The sequence below is a fragment of the Panthera pardus genome, unplaced genomic scaffold, assembly GCF_024362965.1.
Source record: "Panthera pardus isolate Hobbes unplaced genomic scaffold, ASM2436296v1 HiC_scaffold_3, whole genome shotgun sequence".
NCBI lineage: Eukaryota > Metazoa > Chordata > Mammalia > Carnivora > Felidae > Panthera > Panthera pardus.
In genome coordinates this window covers 28,718,474-28,734,304 of record NW_026526876.1, presented here as the reverse complement: position 1 = coordinate 28,734,304, position 15,831 = coordinate 28,718,474, and the positions used below count along the sequence as shown (strand labels likewise).

At 56.2% G+C, this 15,831-nt stretch overlaps 1 protein-coding gene across 3 annotated transcripts in view; it reads left to right on the top strand.

Annotated features, from left to right (window-relative positions):
- MRC2 (mannose receptor C type 2) overlaps window positions 1–15,831 on the top strand; it is a 52,265-nt gene that overhangs the window by 35,056 nt on the left and 1,378 nt on the right. For 2 of the 3 annotated variants that reach the window (XM_053892177.1, XM_053892176.1), the window contains exons 9-29: window positions 702–809; window positions 2,738–2,853; window positions 3,323–3,471; window positions 4,045–4,262; window positions 4,958–5,100; window positions 6,132–6,234; window positions 6,500–6,638; window positions 6,753–6,788; window positions 7,107–7,267; window positions 7,354–7,421; window positions 8,137–8,237; window positions 8,536–8,678; window positions 12,360–12,474; window positions 12,606–12,769; window positions 12,934–13,042; window positions 13,570–13,808; window positions 13,977–14,145; window positions 14,240–14,389; window positions 14,726–14,845; window positions 15,040–15,219; window positions 15,730–15,756. In XM_053892177.1, coding sequence (XP_053748152.1) covers window positions 702–809; window positions 2,738–2,853; window positions 3,323–3,471; window positions 4,045–4,262; window positions 4,958–5,100; window positions 6,132–6,234; window positions 6,500–6,638; window positions 6,753–6,788; window positions 7,107–7,267; window positions 7,354–7,421; window positions 8,137–8,237; window positions 8,536–8,678; window positions 12,360–12,474; window positions 12,606–12,769; window positions 12,934–13,042; window positions 13,570–13,808; window positions 13,977–14,145; window positions 14,240–14,389; window positions 14,726–14,845; window positions 15,040–15,219; window positions 15,730–15,756 — 2,758 coding nt within the window. Of the gene's footprint in view, window positions 1–701; window positions 810–2,737; window positions 2,854–3,322; window positions 3,472–4,044; window positions 4,263–4,957; window positions 5,101–6,131; window positions 6,235–6,499; window positions 6,639–6,752; window positions 6,789–7,106; window positions 7,268–7,353; window positions 7,422–8,136; window positions 8,238–8,535; window positions 8,679–12,359; window positions 12,475–12,605; window positions 12,770–12,933; window positions 13,043–13,569; window positions 13,809–13,976; window positions 14,146–14,239; window positions 14,390–14,542; window positions 14,671–14,725; window positions 14,846–15,039; window positions 15,220–15,729; window positions 15,757–15,831 lie in introns of those variants that run through there. The other variant, XM_053892178.1, reaches the window with a different exon arrangement.

Below are 15,831 nucleotides of genomic sequence, written 5' to 3'. Positions count from 1 at the left end.
ACCTCATACGGTCATTGGGAGGATTAAAGAGTTAATTCTCGTGAAGCCTTTGGATTCTGCCTGGCACGATCTTGGTCTACCGGCTGCCCTTCCCTACCGGCAGGTGGCATCAGAAGCCACATTTTGTGGACACACTCCATTGGCTGGGCTGCTCTGTGCCAGCCCTACCCAGCCCAGGGTCCTGTCTCCTCAAAAAATTATGGGGTGATGGCTGTTTGCCATGGTTTGGGCTCAGAGGCAGTGTGGGTAGATGTAGGAATTGATGTAGGGCTTCAAGTAGAGACAAGAGAACCTTTAAAAAGAGACCAAGTCAGAGGGACAGAGGATGGACTCCAGGGACAGACAGGACATTCTGCTGTGAGATGCTGCAAAACGGTGCCAGGACTGCAGAGACAGAGCCATCTGGCATAAGGGACGCTATTTAAAAATTTATAAACACTTATTTGTTGAGTGTCTGCCACGTGCCAGGCATTCTCCTGGGGACTGGGACACAGACACCTCTGCCCTCTGGATGGAGCTAAAGGCAGATAAACCGCTGGCGAGGAGACTGGGGACACAGGACAGTCTGGAACACAGAGAAGACAGGTCTCTTGCTCAGGATCACACAACAAGTTGGAGGCAGGGGCAGGTCTAAAAGTCAGGTCCGCCAAAGGGTTTGGGGGAGGGGGGTGCTGAGACTCTCCCTCATCCTGTGTCCCTAGGAAGGTCGTTGGAATGATAGCCCCTGTAACCAATCCTTGCCGTCCATCTGCAAGAAGGCAGGCCAGCTGAGCCAGGGGACCGCCGAGGAGGACCACGGCTGCCGGAAGGTGAGGGTGCTTCTGGAGCTGCCCCTGGGTGGGGCCAACCAGAGGGGCTCCCAGAGGAGGGAGGGAGGGGGCAGCCTCCCCCGGCATCCTCCCGTGCTTGGCACATCCCTTCCTCCTGCTCTCCACACTGCTCTGTTCCAGAAAGAGTGATAGTGGCTGAGGCGGGGTGGGGGTAGGGTGGGGGCTGTTGGGAGGAAGCAGAGCTCCCCACCCCCGCTCTTTTTGGGGAAGCTACTTCTCAGAGGCGGCAGAGAACAGGAGGTGGGTGCGGGCAGGCCCCCAAGTCCTCACCTGAGTGAGACTGCCGGGGTGCATCCCCCACCCCCGCCCGCCGGCTCTGTCTCTGCTGGCCCACACCTTGCCGTCTGACACACGGTGCGCTTGTCTGTCTCCTGGAGGAATGAAGCCCTTCTGGTGTCTCCTTCCTTGCATTCCTAGCCCCAGGGGCTTCCAGATGTTCAGGGAGGGAGAGGGCCAGGACTGCCCACGTTAGTGGGGCAGTGCGTGTATGAATGAGGGACCCATGTCCTCCTCCAGGCCCTCCCAGGCTCCCCACAGCCTGGCCCTCAGCCAAGCAGGGGCGTAAGTGGTGTGGATGAATAAGGGGAGGTTACTCAAAAAAGACACTTAATGATGTTTTGGCCCCTGGTGGCTCCATCTGCCGAGGCCACGTTCCTGCCAGCCCCTTGCTGCCAGTCTGGCTGCTCACTCTGTTTTCCTTTACCGCACCCCCACCTCACTTGAACCCCATGCTCTCCCCCGGGGAGGAGCCCGATACAACGACAGGCATGACCTGAAGTGGGGAGGAGAGAGAGGAGGGGCCCTGCTGAAGCATCTGGGGGGCCGGCATGGGCAGGGACTGGCCCGGGGGCTCTGTCCTGGCTTGGGTGAGGTGGGGGCAGGGGAGAGAGGAGGAGTGACTAATGGCCCTGGCCCCAGGGCCACCTGAAATGTGTGTGCAATGTTGAGCAGCCCCAGTTAACACCCTGGGAGACCTGGGGTCTTAGCACAGCCTCCCCCCCGCCCTCCCCCCCGCCCCGCCCCACCAGCTTCTCTTTTGCTTGGGCTCATGCTCAAGGGGCTGTAACTTTCTCCCAACCTCAAATCCACCCCAGGCCTTCCCATTTCAAGAGCTCCTGGAGGTGAAGGCCCTGGCAGGCACCTTGTGTCATCTTAGGATGGAACAGGGCTGTGGTCAGGACAGGAGCAGCCTTTGTGGTGTGGGTTCAAGTCTGAGCTCCACCTTGTACTGTCTGTGTACAAAGTCCGATCACTTAATTTCTCTGAGCCTCGGCTGCTGTTGTGAAAGGCAGGAGCAGAGAGCTCAGGGTGGCCCAAGGGGCGGGAGGTCTGTTGGGTGAAGCCTTGCCTGGTCTCGTGGGGGTTGGATGGTAGAGGACCAACCATCAAGGAGCAGCTTCGCTGCTCCTCGCTGAGGGTCCGTCCCCCCACCCCAGGCTAGCTGCCTCCTCTGCTCACTGTACCTTTTCCAGGACCTGAGGATTACCCAGCCTTTCCTGGCAGCTCTCCCAGCTTTTCAGCTCTGGTCTCGCAGCCAACTGGCAATTTTCCCACCGTGACTCTTGGTTTAAATGCCCGAGAGAGGAGTCCAGTGGGCCGCCCATCTTTCTTCACTGGCCCACAGGCGGGTCACTGGCTGCCTCCAGATCAGCCGCCCTTGGGCCATGCTTCCACCTCTGATCTGGCAGTTGTGGGTGATGGTAGGGAGTGGGGAAGTGAAGTGGTAAGATGCAGAACACAGCACAGGAAGAGCCGTCTCTGGTGTCCAACCAGTCCCCTCTGTCCTGTGCCCAAGCCTGTGGCACATTCAGTGGTGCCACCATGGCATCCCCCACCCCAGGAATTCTGGCTGAGGGAGGAGAGTCCTTCCCACGGACGTCCCTCTTTTGCCCACTCTCTCGAGCCAGGGTTGGACATGGCACAGCCCATCCTGCTACTGGCTGGGAGAGGACCAAGTAAGCTACGGTGAGGCCCGGCGCCTATGCACCCATCACGGCTCTCAGCTGGTCACCATCACCAACAGGTACAGGCCGGGACCGTGTGCCCAGACTAGCCCTCAACGCCTGTCTCAATGCCTAATGTGGACCTTGCACCAAACGGGGTGGCGTTGTAACATTAAGCACAGAGGGACCTGAGTCCTGGGAGCCTCAAATGGCTTCAGGACCTTTTTTCTAATATTGTCATGAGAATGATTCCCGTTTATTAAGTGACCCCAGTGTAGGGCGGGGCCTGGGCAGGGGCAGGAGCAGGAACAGGTGTAGATATGGGTTGGATGCCCAAGAGAGGCCTTGGCTGTGTCTGATTTTCTCTACTTTCTTAGCAAGGCACGAAGGTGCAGGCAGTGGGCGGGGAGCTTGGTTGCTATGTGTCAGCTGTAGGGTCCCCATGGGTCCCCCAAGTTACTGGTTGGGGGGGCAGGGCATCTGGCCTGTGGCCCAGGGAGTGGTCGGGGCTGGGGCGAGCTCCCTGCCTGACCAGCTTCTCTTCTACAGGTTTGAGCAGGCCTTTGTCAGCAGCCTCATCTACAATTGGGATGGCGAGTACTTTTGGACCGCCCTGCAGGACCTCAACAGCACCGGCTCCTTCCGCTGGCTCAGCGGGGATGAGGTCATGTACACCCACTGGAACCGTGACCAGCCTGGTGAGCCCTTCCCGCACGGCACTTGGCCAACCCCTTCTTTGACCTTCCTTGGTGAAGCCAGGAGGCCATATGGACCTGCCCTGCCGGGACCGAGTCCCAGGGCTTCCCAGTAAACTGATTATTGGTACAGTGTGGTGAAATGGTTAGGGGCACAGGCTCTGGGGCCAAACCGCCTGGTGCATCTTTGAGCCTCAATTTCTCATCTGTCAAATGAGGATAAGGTACTTCGGGGTTGAGATGGATTAATAGATGTGAAGTGCCTAATTATTGTATGTGATGCTAGCACAGGTGCTTGCTATTATGATTATTGCCATTTCACATTCATTATCTTTTGTAGCCTTTTCAATTTCCTGATGAGATAGATGGTCAAATAGCCTCAGAGAAGTTAAGCGACTTGCCTAAGATCTCACGCAGGAGTAAACACAGAGCTGGGACTCTGCCTCCATTCCCTTCAGGGTCCCTGCTGCTGGCCGAGCTGGTCACCCAGTGTGCAGGGCCCGGCTGGGGTGGTGCCCTGTGGGGAGGACTGGACCACGAGTCCTCAGCAAACGGGTCTCTTGCTCCCCCCTCTAGGGTACAGCCGTGGGGGCTGTGTGGCCCTGGCCACGGGCAGCGCCATGGGGCTGTGGGAGGTGAAGAATTGTACCGCGTTCCGGGCCCGCTACATCTGCCGGCAGAGCCTGGGCACGCCGGTGACGCCTGAATTGCCCGGGCCAGACCCCACGCCCAGCCTCACCGGCTCCTGTCCCCAGGGCTGGGGGTCAGACCCCAAACTCCGGCACTGCTATAAGGTAGGCAGCCTGCCGGCATGGGAGGAGGGAGAAAAACGGGAGCAAAGGAGCTGCACGCCCGGGGTGAGGGCAGCCCCAGCAGGGCCCAGGCTCGATCCAGGCAACTGGGCCCCAGGGACAATGTTTCCCCACAGCAGCTTGCAGACAGAGGTAATTTCTGATGACAGGCTTGTCAGTGGAATGTCAGGTGTGGCACATAATAGGTGCTCGATATACATGTGAGGGATTGAAAAAAAATCATGGAGATAATCAGTTTCAGAGGTTCCCAAATGTTGGGGCTGGGATGTCTGCTTTTCAGCATCATCTGGGCAGCCTGATAAAAATAAACGCCTGGGGCTGCCACTGTGGAGATTGGGATTTGCTAGATTGGGGTGGGGCCTAAATTTTTAAACCCTGCTGGGTTCGGGAGCCACTGACATAGTCCAAGTTTTTTTGTTACATGAGGAAACAGTCCAGGGAGGGGAAGGGAGTGGCCCACAGCACACTGTGGCTGGTTCAGGGGTCTGGGCAGGGGTATTCTCTAGGAGCTGGCTGTGCTGGCTCCCCTCCCTGGAGCTCATTCTCTGAGGCGCAGGCTTGTCTTAGGTAGCCTGCACCCCCGTCCAGTGCGGCCCCAGCCCCCCTCCCCACTGCTGTCATGGGAGGGCGTGTGGACCCATGGGGACAGCTGGGACACCAGGACTTTGTTCCTGTAGGTGTTCAGCTCAGAGCGGCTGCAGGATAAAAAGAGCTGGGTGCAGGCCCAGAGGGCCTGCCAGGATTTGGGAGCCCAGCTGCTGAGCCTGGCCAGCTATGAGGAGGAGCACTTTGTGGCCAACATGCTCAACAAGATCTTTGGGTACGGAGCCTGGGGCGGTGGCCTGCACGCACCTGGGTGGGCTCTTGGTTCTGCCGGGCGCAGGGCAGGGGGCAGGGTGAGGGCGCCCCCGGTGAGGCCTGTCCGAGGGCTCAGAATGACCTGTGTATCCGCAGCGAGTGCCAGGACCATGCTGTCCTCCCTCAGGTAGCCGTCGTCTCCCTGGACTTGGAAACTTTGTTGCTCACCAGTGTCAGGGAGCCAGCAGTGGCCCCCTCAGACTCACAGACTTTGACAAAAGTAACTGCCCTTCCCATCCCTCTGCAAGCTGATCCAAGTTGAGCATCAACACCCAACACCCCCAACACCATCCCGTAACAACCCACTCTCCTCAATAAACCGCTTTTCCTGAGAAAGAGGAGGACAAAAGCTACAAAAGTGAGCATTTGCCCATGGGGGTCCCTCTAGGACCCTGTGTCTGTCCTGTGGGCTCCCAGCACCCTATGACACAGAGCACCTTTAACCCCTTGGCACTGGGAAAAGGCCAAATGGACCAGGCTTCCTGAGATCTTAATTCCAGGGCCATGTCTTCCCAGCAAACATCAAGGTTACATTATTTGACGTAAATACAGCTCTTGTCAATGGCCTCTCACCACGTCTCAGGCACTGCACTAAACATTTAATCCTCATTCAGGCTTGTTTTCAACCCTACGAAGTAGACATTGCCACTGACCCATGTGGGCTGATAGAGAGGTTGGGTTATTTGCCCACTGACACGGAGCTGCTCCACGGGTGACCCCGGACTGGAATCTACTTTTATCTGAGTTCAGAGCCCCAGGTCAATGCTCCATCCCCATCGACTAACTGAAATCCTGAAGTGAAAGCCCACAGTCTTGCTGGCAGGGCAAACCCCACCGGAAGGGAGCCAGGCCACCCTCCCCCAGTGAGCTGGGCATCTGGTCCAGCGAGCTCAGTTCTCTGGGTGTGAAGTCCAGACGGGAGAGGCCCCAGGCCCTTGGGACTGCTCCTCTTATCCCCATGTCTTCTGTCCCCACCCCTGTGTTGTGCTGAAGTGAATCAGAGCCCGAGATCCACGAGCAGAACTGGTTCTGGATTGGTCTGAACCGTCGAGATCCCGGAGCGGGACAGAGCTGGCGCTGGAGCGACGGCTTGGGGGTGAGCCGGCCTAGAGGGGACAGGCCAGCTGGTGGGCGGGGCTCGGTTGTAGGCGTGGTCTTTCCGGGCAGGACTGGTCCTGGAGGTGGGCGAGGTTTAGAGGACTTAGGGTATTTGGCTTGACCCCGCACGTTAAAGAAAGGGGGGCGGGGCGTCCAGCCCAGGTTAGGGGTTCCCAGCTCAGGTCGGGCCCCTGTTCGTCTGTCCTTCGGACGCTGAAGCGTGTGCCTCGTGCCTGATAACTCTCTCGTACCTCGACCTCCAGTTCTCTTATCACAATTTCGACCGGAGCCGGCACGACGACGACGACATCCGGGGCTGTGCAGTGCTCGACCTGGCCTCCTTGCAGTGGGTGGCCATGCAGTGTGAGACGCAGCTGGACTGGATCTGCAAGATCCCTCGAGGTTGGGTGGGATGGCGCTGGGAAACGGGGGGATGGGGTGAATGGCGTCGGTGCCGGGAATCCAGGGGCGGGGTCTCCTTTCCCTGCAGCGTCTCTGTCCCTGTTGTCCCTGTAGGCACAGACGTGCGGGAGCCCGACGTCAGCCCGCAAGGTGAGGCCCCCGCACCCCCCCCCCCCCCCCCCGGGCTGTGTGGAGAGGGTGAGGGGGCGTCACCTCCCGGGCAGGGCCTGGCTGAGATGGAACGAAAGGAGTTAGGGATTCAAGCCCAGGGAAGGGGAATCGGGACGCCTGGAGCCCTGTCGGCCTCCGTCTCCAAGCAGGGGCAAGCGTGGGCCTGGAGTGGTTCCTGCCCCGGGTCCTAGCGGCTCGAAAGCCACCTACTACCTGCCTTTGGACCGGGCCTTGCCCACCGGGAGAGCAAGCAAACCCTGGCTGGCCGCTACTCGCATGCTCACACTGCCCCCGCAGGCCGGCGGGAGTGGCTGCGGTTCCAGGAGGCCGAGTACAAGTTCTTCGAGCACCACTCCACGTGGGCCCAGGCGCAGCGCATCTGCACGTGGTTCCAGGCCGAGCTGGCCTCCGTGCACAGCCAGGCTGAGCTGGACTTCCTGGGGCACAACCTGCAGAAGGTGAGCATTTGAGCGGGCAGGGGCCTGCGGGCAGGACCTGGAGGAGAGGCCCTGCCACCCCTCATCTGCCTGACCGGTTTCCCCAGTTCTCTCGGGGCCAGGAGCAGCACTGGTGGATCGGCCTGCACACTGCAGAGAGTGATGGGCGTTTCAGGTAGGAGCCTTCCTGGGGGGGGTGGGTGGGTAGCGGGTGTGGGGGGTACACATGCCTGGATGGCCACCCACGGCCCAGGTGGGAGCTAGGGAGGCTGAGGACAGAGGCAGATAGACCTGAATTTGAATCCAGCTCTGTTCCTCACTGGCTGTGTGGCCTTGATCAAATGGGCCTTGATTTTCTCACCTAAAAATGAGAATAATGCTGCCTGGTAAGATTGCTCTGAGGATTAGAAAGAAGGTATGTGAAGTCCTTAGCACAGCATCCAGCATATAATTGGGCACCAAATAATGGCAGCTCATATTATGCTGGGGCCACTCTTGAATAAGGCCCCCTCAGGACATGGGCAAGAACATATGGTGTCCAGAGGGCTCTCTCTGTATTCAGTACCCACCTGCCATGCATGAAGAGGCTTGAGGCAGCGAGGACCAGGAGCACATAGGTATCTCAGCACACTGTTGCCCTTGGGCCTCTGCTCTGGGATTCTTGGGCTTTTCTAGGTAGAGAATGAGAGCCCAGGGAGGGCTGGGCTTTCCCTGGAGGCACCAGGTCTCTGGGTCCCCAGCTGCCCTGAGCTCAGTAGCCTCATTCTCAGCCTGGAGCCCCTGGACTTGGGCCCTTTCCTGCCCCCCTTTTGGTGGCCTTCATTGCTGCATACAAGGGAGGTTGGGTCCAGGGCCAATGCTGGAGTCACCTCTGCCTGGTGCCATTGCAGGTGGACAGATGGTTCCATTATAAACTTCATCTCCTGGGCACCCGGTAAACCTCGGCCCATCGGCAAGGATAAGAAGTGTGTGTACATGACCGCCAGCCGAGGTGAGAGCAAGGCGGGGGCAGAGAGGGTGCAGAAGCCCAGGAGAAAGTTGATGTTGGGGGCAGTGAGGTGAGCCTAGGCAGGGCCGACAGTCTCTTCTCATTCTCTTTGTTCCCACAACCCAAGAGGGGCTAGACCCAGAGAGGGGACCTGTCCCCACGGTCCAGCAGCCATAGAGGACTAGAGTTTAGATAGAGCTAGATACAGGCACCTGACCCCCATGCTCTTTTCTTAGGGCATGAGGTAAGGGTGCTGCCCGCCCTGCCCTATGCTAGAGCGACCGCCCCCCTCTTTCTGCAGAGGACTGGGGGGACCAGAGGTGCCTGACAGCCTTGCCTTACATCTGCAAACGCAGCAACAGCACCGGAGAGCCACAGCCCCCAGACCTGCCGCCCACGGCCCTGGGGGGCTGCCCCTCTGGCTGGAAGCAGTTCCTCAATAAGGTAGGAGATGGGGAGGGGGCCCCCCAAGGGAGTCAGGGGAGACGATGTGAACACGGCAAGGCCGACTTTCAGGAGTCCTGGCCCTTCGGCAACATCAAATTCGTGGCCCCTTGCCTATGCCCACCAACGTCTCTCCTGCTTAGCCCTGGTGCCGGGGCTAGACTCCCTGGAAAACAACTTCTTTTGGTAGCACCTTCTAATCCACCAGGTAGAGTGTCCACATAGTGCGGTGAGTTTTCGAGATTAGTGGTTGCCAAACATTTCGATAATGTTTGATAATTTTGATAATTCCTGTTAGGAAACAAAATACTGAACGTTCAAAGAATATGTATGTACATTGTATATATGTGTGTGAATATGTATATATTTACTTCTGTACTAATGTGATTAATGTTATATGTATTAAAATATGCACAAGAACAAAAGAATATAAAACATGAGCTAAAGATTGAAAGAGAATACAGGTATTTTTTTGAAAAAGTATTTAAAAAAATTTTTTTAATGTTTATTTATTTTTGAGAGAGAGAGAGAGAGAGAGAGAGAGAGAGAGAGACAGAGACAGAACATGAGTGGGGGAAGGGCAGAGAGGGAGAATTTGAAACAGCCTCCAGGCTCTGAGCTGTCAGCACAGAGCCCGATGAGGGGCGGCTGGGTGGAGGGGGGGGTTGAACTCACAAACTGTGAGATCATGACCTGAGCTGAAGTTGGATGCCCAACTGACTGAGCCACCCAGGGGCCCCTTGAAAAAGTGTTTTTAAGTTAAGTTTAAAAATGTTTTCTATATTAGTGGTATGAGAAAAGGCCTCAAAAATGATCAATGATAATAATTTTTTGTATTTAAGTAATTTGGATAAGAGAAGGTAATTGCATTATTTCATTATTTAAAAAAATATCTTGGTCTGACACTTTGTGATTTGGGGCTTCACAGGTCTTGTTTGAAGTTCGAATTATTTTGGATTTAATGGTTATTGTAGATGAAAAGGTTGCCTCACAAAGACAAATACATCAGAATGAAAAAGTTCATTCATTGTTGGTTGGACTTTTTTCATTTTCCAGTCTTTCTACCAGTTAAACAAAGGTTTTTGTTTAAAAATCAGCTACGAAGTTTCCGCATTCTAAACTAATCTGCCTCATAAACTAATCAGAAGATCTGCTTAAGATGGTTTAAGAACAAGCCTTTGGAAGATTTTTTTGGAAACGCCATTTAGGAAATTCTTTTCCCAAGGGTTCTGAGTGTGCAGATAGGAAAGTTTGGGGCGGTAACATGAATCAGAAGGGATATGTTTCCAAACAGGGCTTCAAAATGTTCCTTCAAGAGTGTGAATTTCTTCCCCACAGTGGTTACTTCTGCACTAGTGGGTTGACTTATAGATCTGATTAGACCTTCATTGTTTTCACCTCGTGGTGAAAACACTGCTGAGAGGAGCAGCGGTTTTTTGTTTGTGCTGGCATCATGAGTACGAGCTTCAGTCCCTGCTTGCTTTGCCGAGGTTGTAAAACCACTTAGCCGAATTGTGAGGATTAGATTAGTTAACCCTGGATCATATAATCCGTAAATCTTTGTCCTGTAATGGAGTGCAGCCAGCCCTTGGTGTCATGGAGCTCTTACTGTCTTCAGAATATTCAAGAGAATATTATACCTTTTCTAGAAACAAACACGTGTATTATTAAAACTTCAGAAAACACAGAAAGAAAAAAATAAAATTCACTCACTCATCCTCTCCAGAAATAACCACTATTAATATCATTACTCCGCTTCTTGCCTTTTTCCACATAATTGAGATTGTACTACCTAACACGATCAAACTACGTAACACGATTTTCTTTCTCAGGGCTGTATTGTGAGCATTCTTCTCATGTCATTACCTTTTTCAAAAACTTACTCTTGTGGCTTCTCCTACCTGATATAAAACAACATATTATGTGTAGGTAATTGGTCTTTTTCTTTAAAAAAAAATTTTTTTTTATGTTTATTTATTTTTGAGAAAGAGAGCGTGTGAGCGGGAGAGGGGCAGAGAGAGAGGGAGACACAGAATCCGAAGCAGGCTCCAGGCTCCGAGCTGTCAGCACAGAGCCCGACGCAGGGCTTGAACTCACGAACTGCGAGATCATGACCTGAGCCGGAGTCGGACACTTAACTGAGCCACCCAGGCGCCTCTAACTGGTCTCTGTCTTAATGCATCAGCATCATTGTGAAGATACCAGTTACTCCCCTGTCAGAAGCCTTTGAATTATGAGCGGCTGTTTGCCCCTTCGCTACCTGGCCCCAGATACCTTGCTCTGCTAGTTTTTTGCCCTCTTTGCAGCCCCATAGCATTTGGATGTAGGGCGAGAGGGTAAGGATCCACCTCTCCCACTAGCCTTAAGCTCCTGGAGGGCAGGGCCACTGGCTCCTGACATATCACTAAATATACTTGCACATGATAGGAGGTCCCGTAGTGTTTGTTGGGCTGGGCTGAATACTTCCTCTCTTTAACTGCTGATACTTGCTGATACGGGTGTGACCTTGCTGCTTCTCATCTTGTGACTAATTTTGCTAGTTATTTAGAGGAGGCCTCAGTGTCTCTGAACTGCTTCTCTGAAACCAAATGCAAGGGCTTCATGATAAACCTCCCCCAAACTCTTGCGTTATTTCTGGGCTTATAGTTTTCTACCCCAAATCTGACATTTGCATCAGTAAGCTCATGCTAGAGCTGCTCATAAGAGTAATAGTAAGAGCTTTTACTTGTTAAGCTCCTGCTCCTGTGTTGTGCACTGTTCTCTTTAACCTTTAAAATGACCCCAAAAGACAGATTTTTTTAATCCCATTTTACAGAAGGGTTAAGTTAGATCTGGAATCTGAGCTGCATGTCCCCCGGCCCTCTGTGACTCCAAAGCTTCCTTCCTTTCTTTCTCCTCCATCCTACCAAGGAAGAAATCGCTGGAAGTCATTCATTTTTAAATAGTCTTCACTTGAAAGATTTCCCACACAGGGTTCCTTTGACCTTACAGAAGTAGTGAAGGTGGGAACAGAGAAACAAAATTACAGAGTTACAGGCTGCTGCCTAGTAAAGATCATTCGAAAGTAAAGCTAAGGATGGGGGCGCCTGGATGGCTCAGTCAGTTGAGAGTCCGACTTCAGCCCTGGTCGTGATCTTGCGCTTTATGGGTTCAAGCCCCGTGTCGGGCTCTGTGCTGATAGCTCGGAGCCTGGAGCCTGCTTCAGATCCTGTGTCTCCCTTTCTCTCTGCCTCTCCCCTGCTTGCGCTCTGTCTCCCCAAAATAAATAAACATTAAAAAAAAAGATAAGGATATCATACAGGTGAACTTTTAAGTTCATGGGGTAAAATAGCGGATTTCAGGCAACACTCAAAAACGTGTTTAGCTGAAATTGAGACAGACCTTGTCTCCATGCGTGGTCCAGGCTCTGCTGTCATAGGTAATAGAGACTTTGGTGACCCAAAGGAATCCTGCCACTGACAAACTCTCCCGAGTGTAGGGACGTGTGTGTGAATGTGGGGTGCTGGGCTGAGAGGGCTCCAGAGCCTTGCTCAAGGAGCCCCAGATGTCCTGATTCTGATTTATTGTTCTCACAGCCCTCAAAGCCTCCCAGGGCCTGCCACTGAGGGCTGCACAGCAGAGTTTCTGGGTTTGTGGGACAGGATGGTGGGGCAGGACATCATGTCTCCCCCTCCGCCCCAGTGTTTCCGAATCCAGGGCCAGGACCCTCAGGACCGGGTGAAGTGGTCAGAGGCACAGTTCTCCTGTGAACAGCAAGAGGCCCAACTGGTCACCATTGCCAACCCCTTAGAGCAAGGTAGGGCCAGCCCATGGGAGGGCCCCAGTATCCTCTGACGTGATCCCACCGCCCCTCCCCCAAGATGGCTAGAGCCGAGTGAGCAAGGGGCTGTCCTGTCACTCATAATTCTCTCTTCTGGGGAACTGTAGCCTTCATCACAGCCAGCCTGCCCAATGTGACCTTTGACCTTTGGATTGGCCTCCATGCCTCTCAGAGGGACTTCCAGTGGGTGGAGCAGGAGCCTCTGCTGTATACCAACTGGGCACCTGGGGAGCCCTCTGGCCCCAGCCCTGCTCCCAGTGGCAACATACCGGTGAGGAAGCCCCTCCCTCTGCACCCCCACGCCAACCTGCCGCACTTGCCTTCACTCCTGGGGTCCCCCTGTCTTCCAGCCTCTTTGCTCAGAGTGCAGCCTTTCCAGGGCAGTGGCACAGGGGAAAGCTGCCGGGGCTTCCCTGAGCAGTTCCTTTCCCCCAGACCAGCTGTGCGGTGGTCCTGCACAGCCCCTCAGCTCACTTCACTGGCCGCTGGGATGATCGGAGCTGCACAGAGGAGACGCATGGCTTCATCTGCCAGAAGAGCACGGGTACGTGTCACCAGCGAACTCAGAAACATCAGCACTGGGGCCAGATGCTGTGGGCCATGCCAGGAGGAATGAAACATAGTCTCATAGACCCAGGACCCCCCCTGAGGTCACCCCCAGAGTCTAGTATCTGCTTGGGAAGCAGATGGGCAGAAAGGCCAGGCGCCAGTCAGAGGGAAAGGCAGTGAGTGCTGAGGGTCTCAGGAGGAAGGTTTGGGAGGATGGAGGGCTGACGGGGCAGCTAGACACTGCGCGTGCCTGTTGTCAGGAACCTGAAGTTCCGCATCTGAGGCACCTGAAGCCCCGTGCATGTTCTATGGGTTCCTGGGGTAGGACTAGGTTGCTCCTCTGTTTATCAGCAAGAATGTGTTCTTAGGAACAGTGGCTAACATTTCCTGTTAGTCTGTGCCAGGCACCGTGCCCGGCAGAGACCTGGTTTCTGCCCCGTGGCTGGTGCTCTCTCAGCTTCATGCCTGGAAGTGGGGTGAGGGAGGCAGAGCCTGGCCTGAGCTCTGCCCCCTTCCCTGTAGACCCTTCCCTGAGCCCATCCCCAGCAGCGTCGCCCCCTGCCCCGGGCACTGTGCTCTCCTACCTCAACGGCACCTTCCGGCTGCTGCAGAAGCCTCTGCGCTGGCATGACGCCCTCCTGCTGTGTGAGAGCCGCAACGCCAGCCTGGCCCGCGTGCCTGACCCCTATACCCAGGCCTTCCTCACTCAGGCCTCCCGAGGGCTGCGCACCCCGCTCTGGATCGGGCTGGCCAGTGAGGAGGTGGGCCCCCAACACTTGTCCTGACGCCGGGGCTGGGGACCGCTCCCCTGATTTCCCTCCCTGTCTCCTCCCGACTCCTTGCCTTACCTTACCCACCTCCCCTCACCCCCCCATCCCCTCCCCCCACTGGCCCCCTTCTTCCCACCCTGATGGCCCCCTCGTGCCCAGGGCTCCCGGAGGTACTCCTGGGTCTCGGAGGAGCCGCTGAGCTATGTGAGCTGGCAGGACGGGGAGCCCCAGCAGCCAGGGGGCTGCGCCTACGTGGACGTAGACGGGGCCTGGCGCACCACCAGCTGCGACACCAAGCTGCAGGGTGCTGTCTGTGGTGGGAACAGTGGTGAGTGCCCAGCCGCTGGGGCCGAGGGGTGGGCAAGGCGCAGGTTATCCCGGGGAGGACTCTGGGACACTTCTTCAACCCTGCACCCCCACAGGGCCCCCTCCTCCCCGAAGAATAAGCTACCACGGCAGCTGTCCCCAAGGGCTGGCCGACTCTGCCTGGATTCCCTTCCGGGAGCACTGCTACTCCTTCCACATGGAGCTGCTGCTGGGCCACAAGGAGGCGCTGCAGCGCTGCCAGAGAGGTGGGCCGGGGCAGGCGAGTGCCCACGCGTGGGCATTTCAGGTGGTGACCCCTGGCGTGGACACTTACAGACTCCATGGATGCAGTCCCCCTGCTACGCTCCACCTGTAGGCCGCACTCACACATAAGTGCCCCGTCGTGTTCCGATTTACAGGGACCACATGTGACATTACACGCATGTAACACCTGCCACGCACACGCAGACGCCCAGACTCCACACCATCCTCTACCCAGGCTGCCAGAGAAGAGGGCTGGGGCCTCTGGGAAGGGGGAGGGGGGTCTCCGCCACCCCCTGGGGAGACCTGTCTGCCCTGACATGGGCCTCCCTTGTGTCCAGCGGGTGGGGCAGTCCTGTCCATTCTGGATGAGATGGAGAATGTGTTCGTCTGGGAGCACCTGCAGAGCTCCGAGGGCCAGAGTCGGGGGGCCTGGCTGGGCATGAACTTCAACCCCAAAGGTGGGTACCCTGTGTGTGGCATCGGGAGGGTGAAGCCTCAGGGTAGAGGGGGGAAGCCCTCCACCAGGGCTTGGTGGGGGTGAGGGCTTGCAGGAGATGGGAATTGGTTCTAGAACAGGCCTGCTCTCTTGCACCCGCTCCTGCTCCACCTTGTGTCCTCTCCCCCACACCCCTCAGTGTCTTGTTTCCCATAGGAGGCACCCTGGTCTGGCATGACAACACAGCTGTGAACTACTCCAACTGGGGGCCCCCCGGCCTGGGCCCCAGCATGCTGAGCCACAACAGCTGCTACTGGATCCAGAGCAGCAGCGGGCTGTGGCGCCCCGGCGCCTGCACCAACATCACCATGGGCGTCGTCTGCAAGCTCCCTCGAGGTGAGTGCGCTGGCAGACGCTGCGCTCAGCCCCCTGCCGCCCCCACAGCCGCCCCCACACGGCCGCCGCCACCGGCCGGTGCTGGGCCTGGGCCAGGGGCCTGCTTCTCATTCCGCCGGAGACACGGCGGGACAGGAGGGCGGGAACCGATGGGCCCCGGGGCCGCCAGGACCCTCCCCCGGGATAAATTGGTCTGTAGGAGGGACTGGCCCTTCCTACAAATTTCCAAACTAGACAGCAAACCCATCATTTTGTAGCGGTTAAGGGCAGGGACAAGGTTCAAGCCCCGGGCAAACCACTTTACCAACTCTGTGACCTTGGGCAAGTTACTTGAAGCCTGTGGCCTCAGTGTCTTCCTATGTAAAATGAGGATAATAACAGTACCTACGAAATTAAACGAGCTCGTGAGCTCATAACGTGGCTGGCACTCGGGAAGTGCTGTCTCCGTGTTTGCTTATTATTTCTGTTAACTACTTCGGTTATTGACTGGTCCCTCCCTCTCCCCTGCAGCTGAGGAAAGCAGCTTCTCTCCATCGGGTGAGTCTGCAGCTGGGCCCAGACCAGCCCTCTCCCCGCTTGTCCCCGCATGCAGGGCAGCAGGTGGGCAGGTGG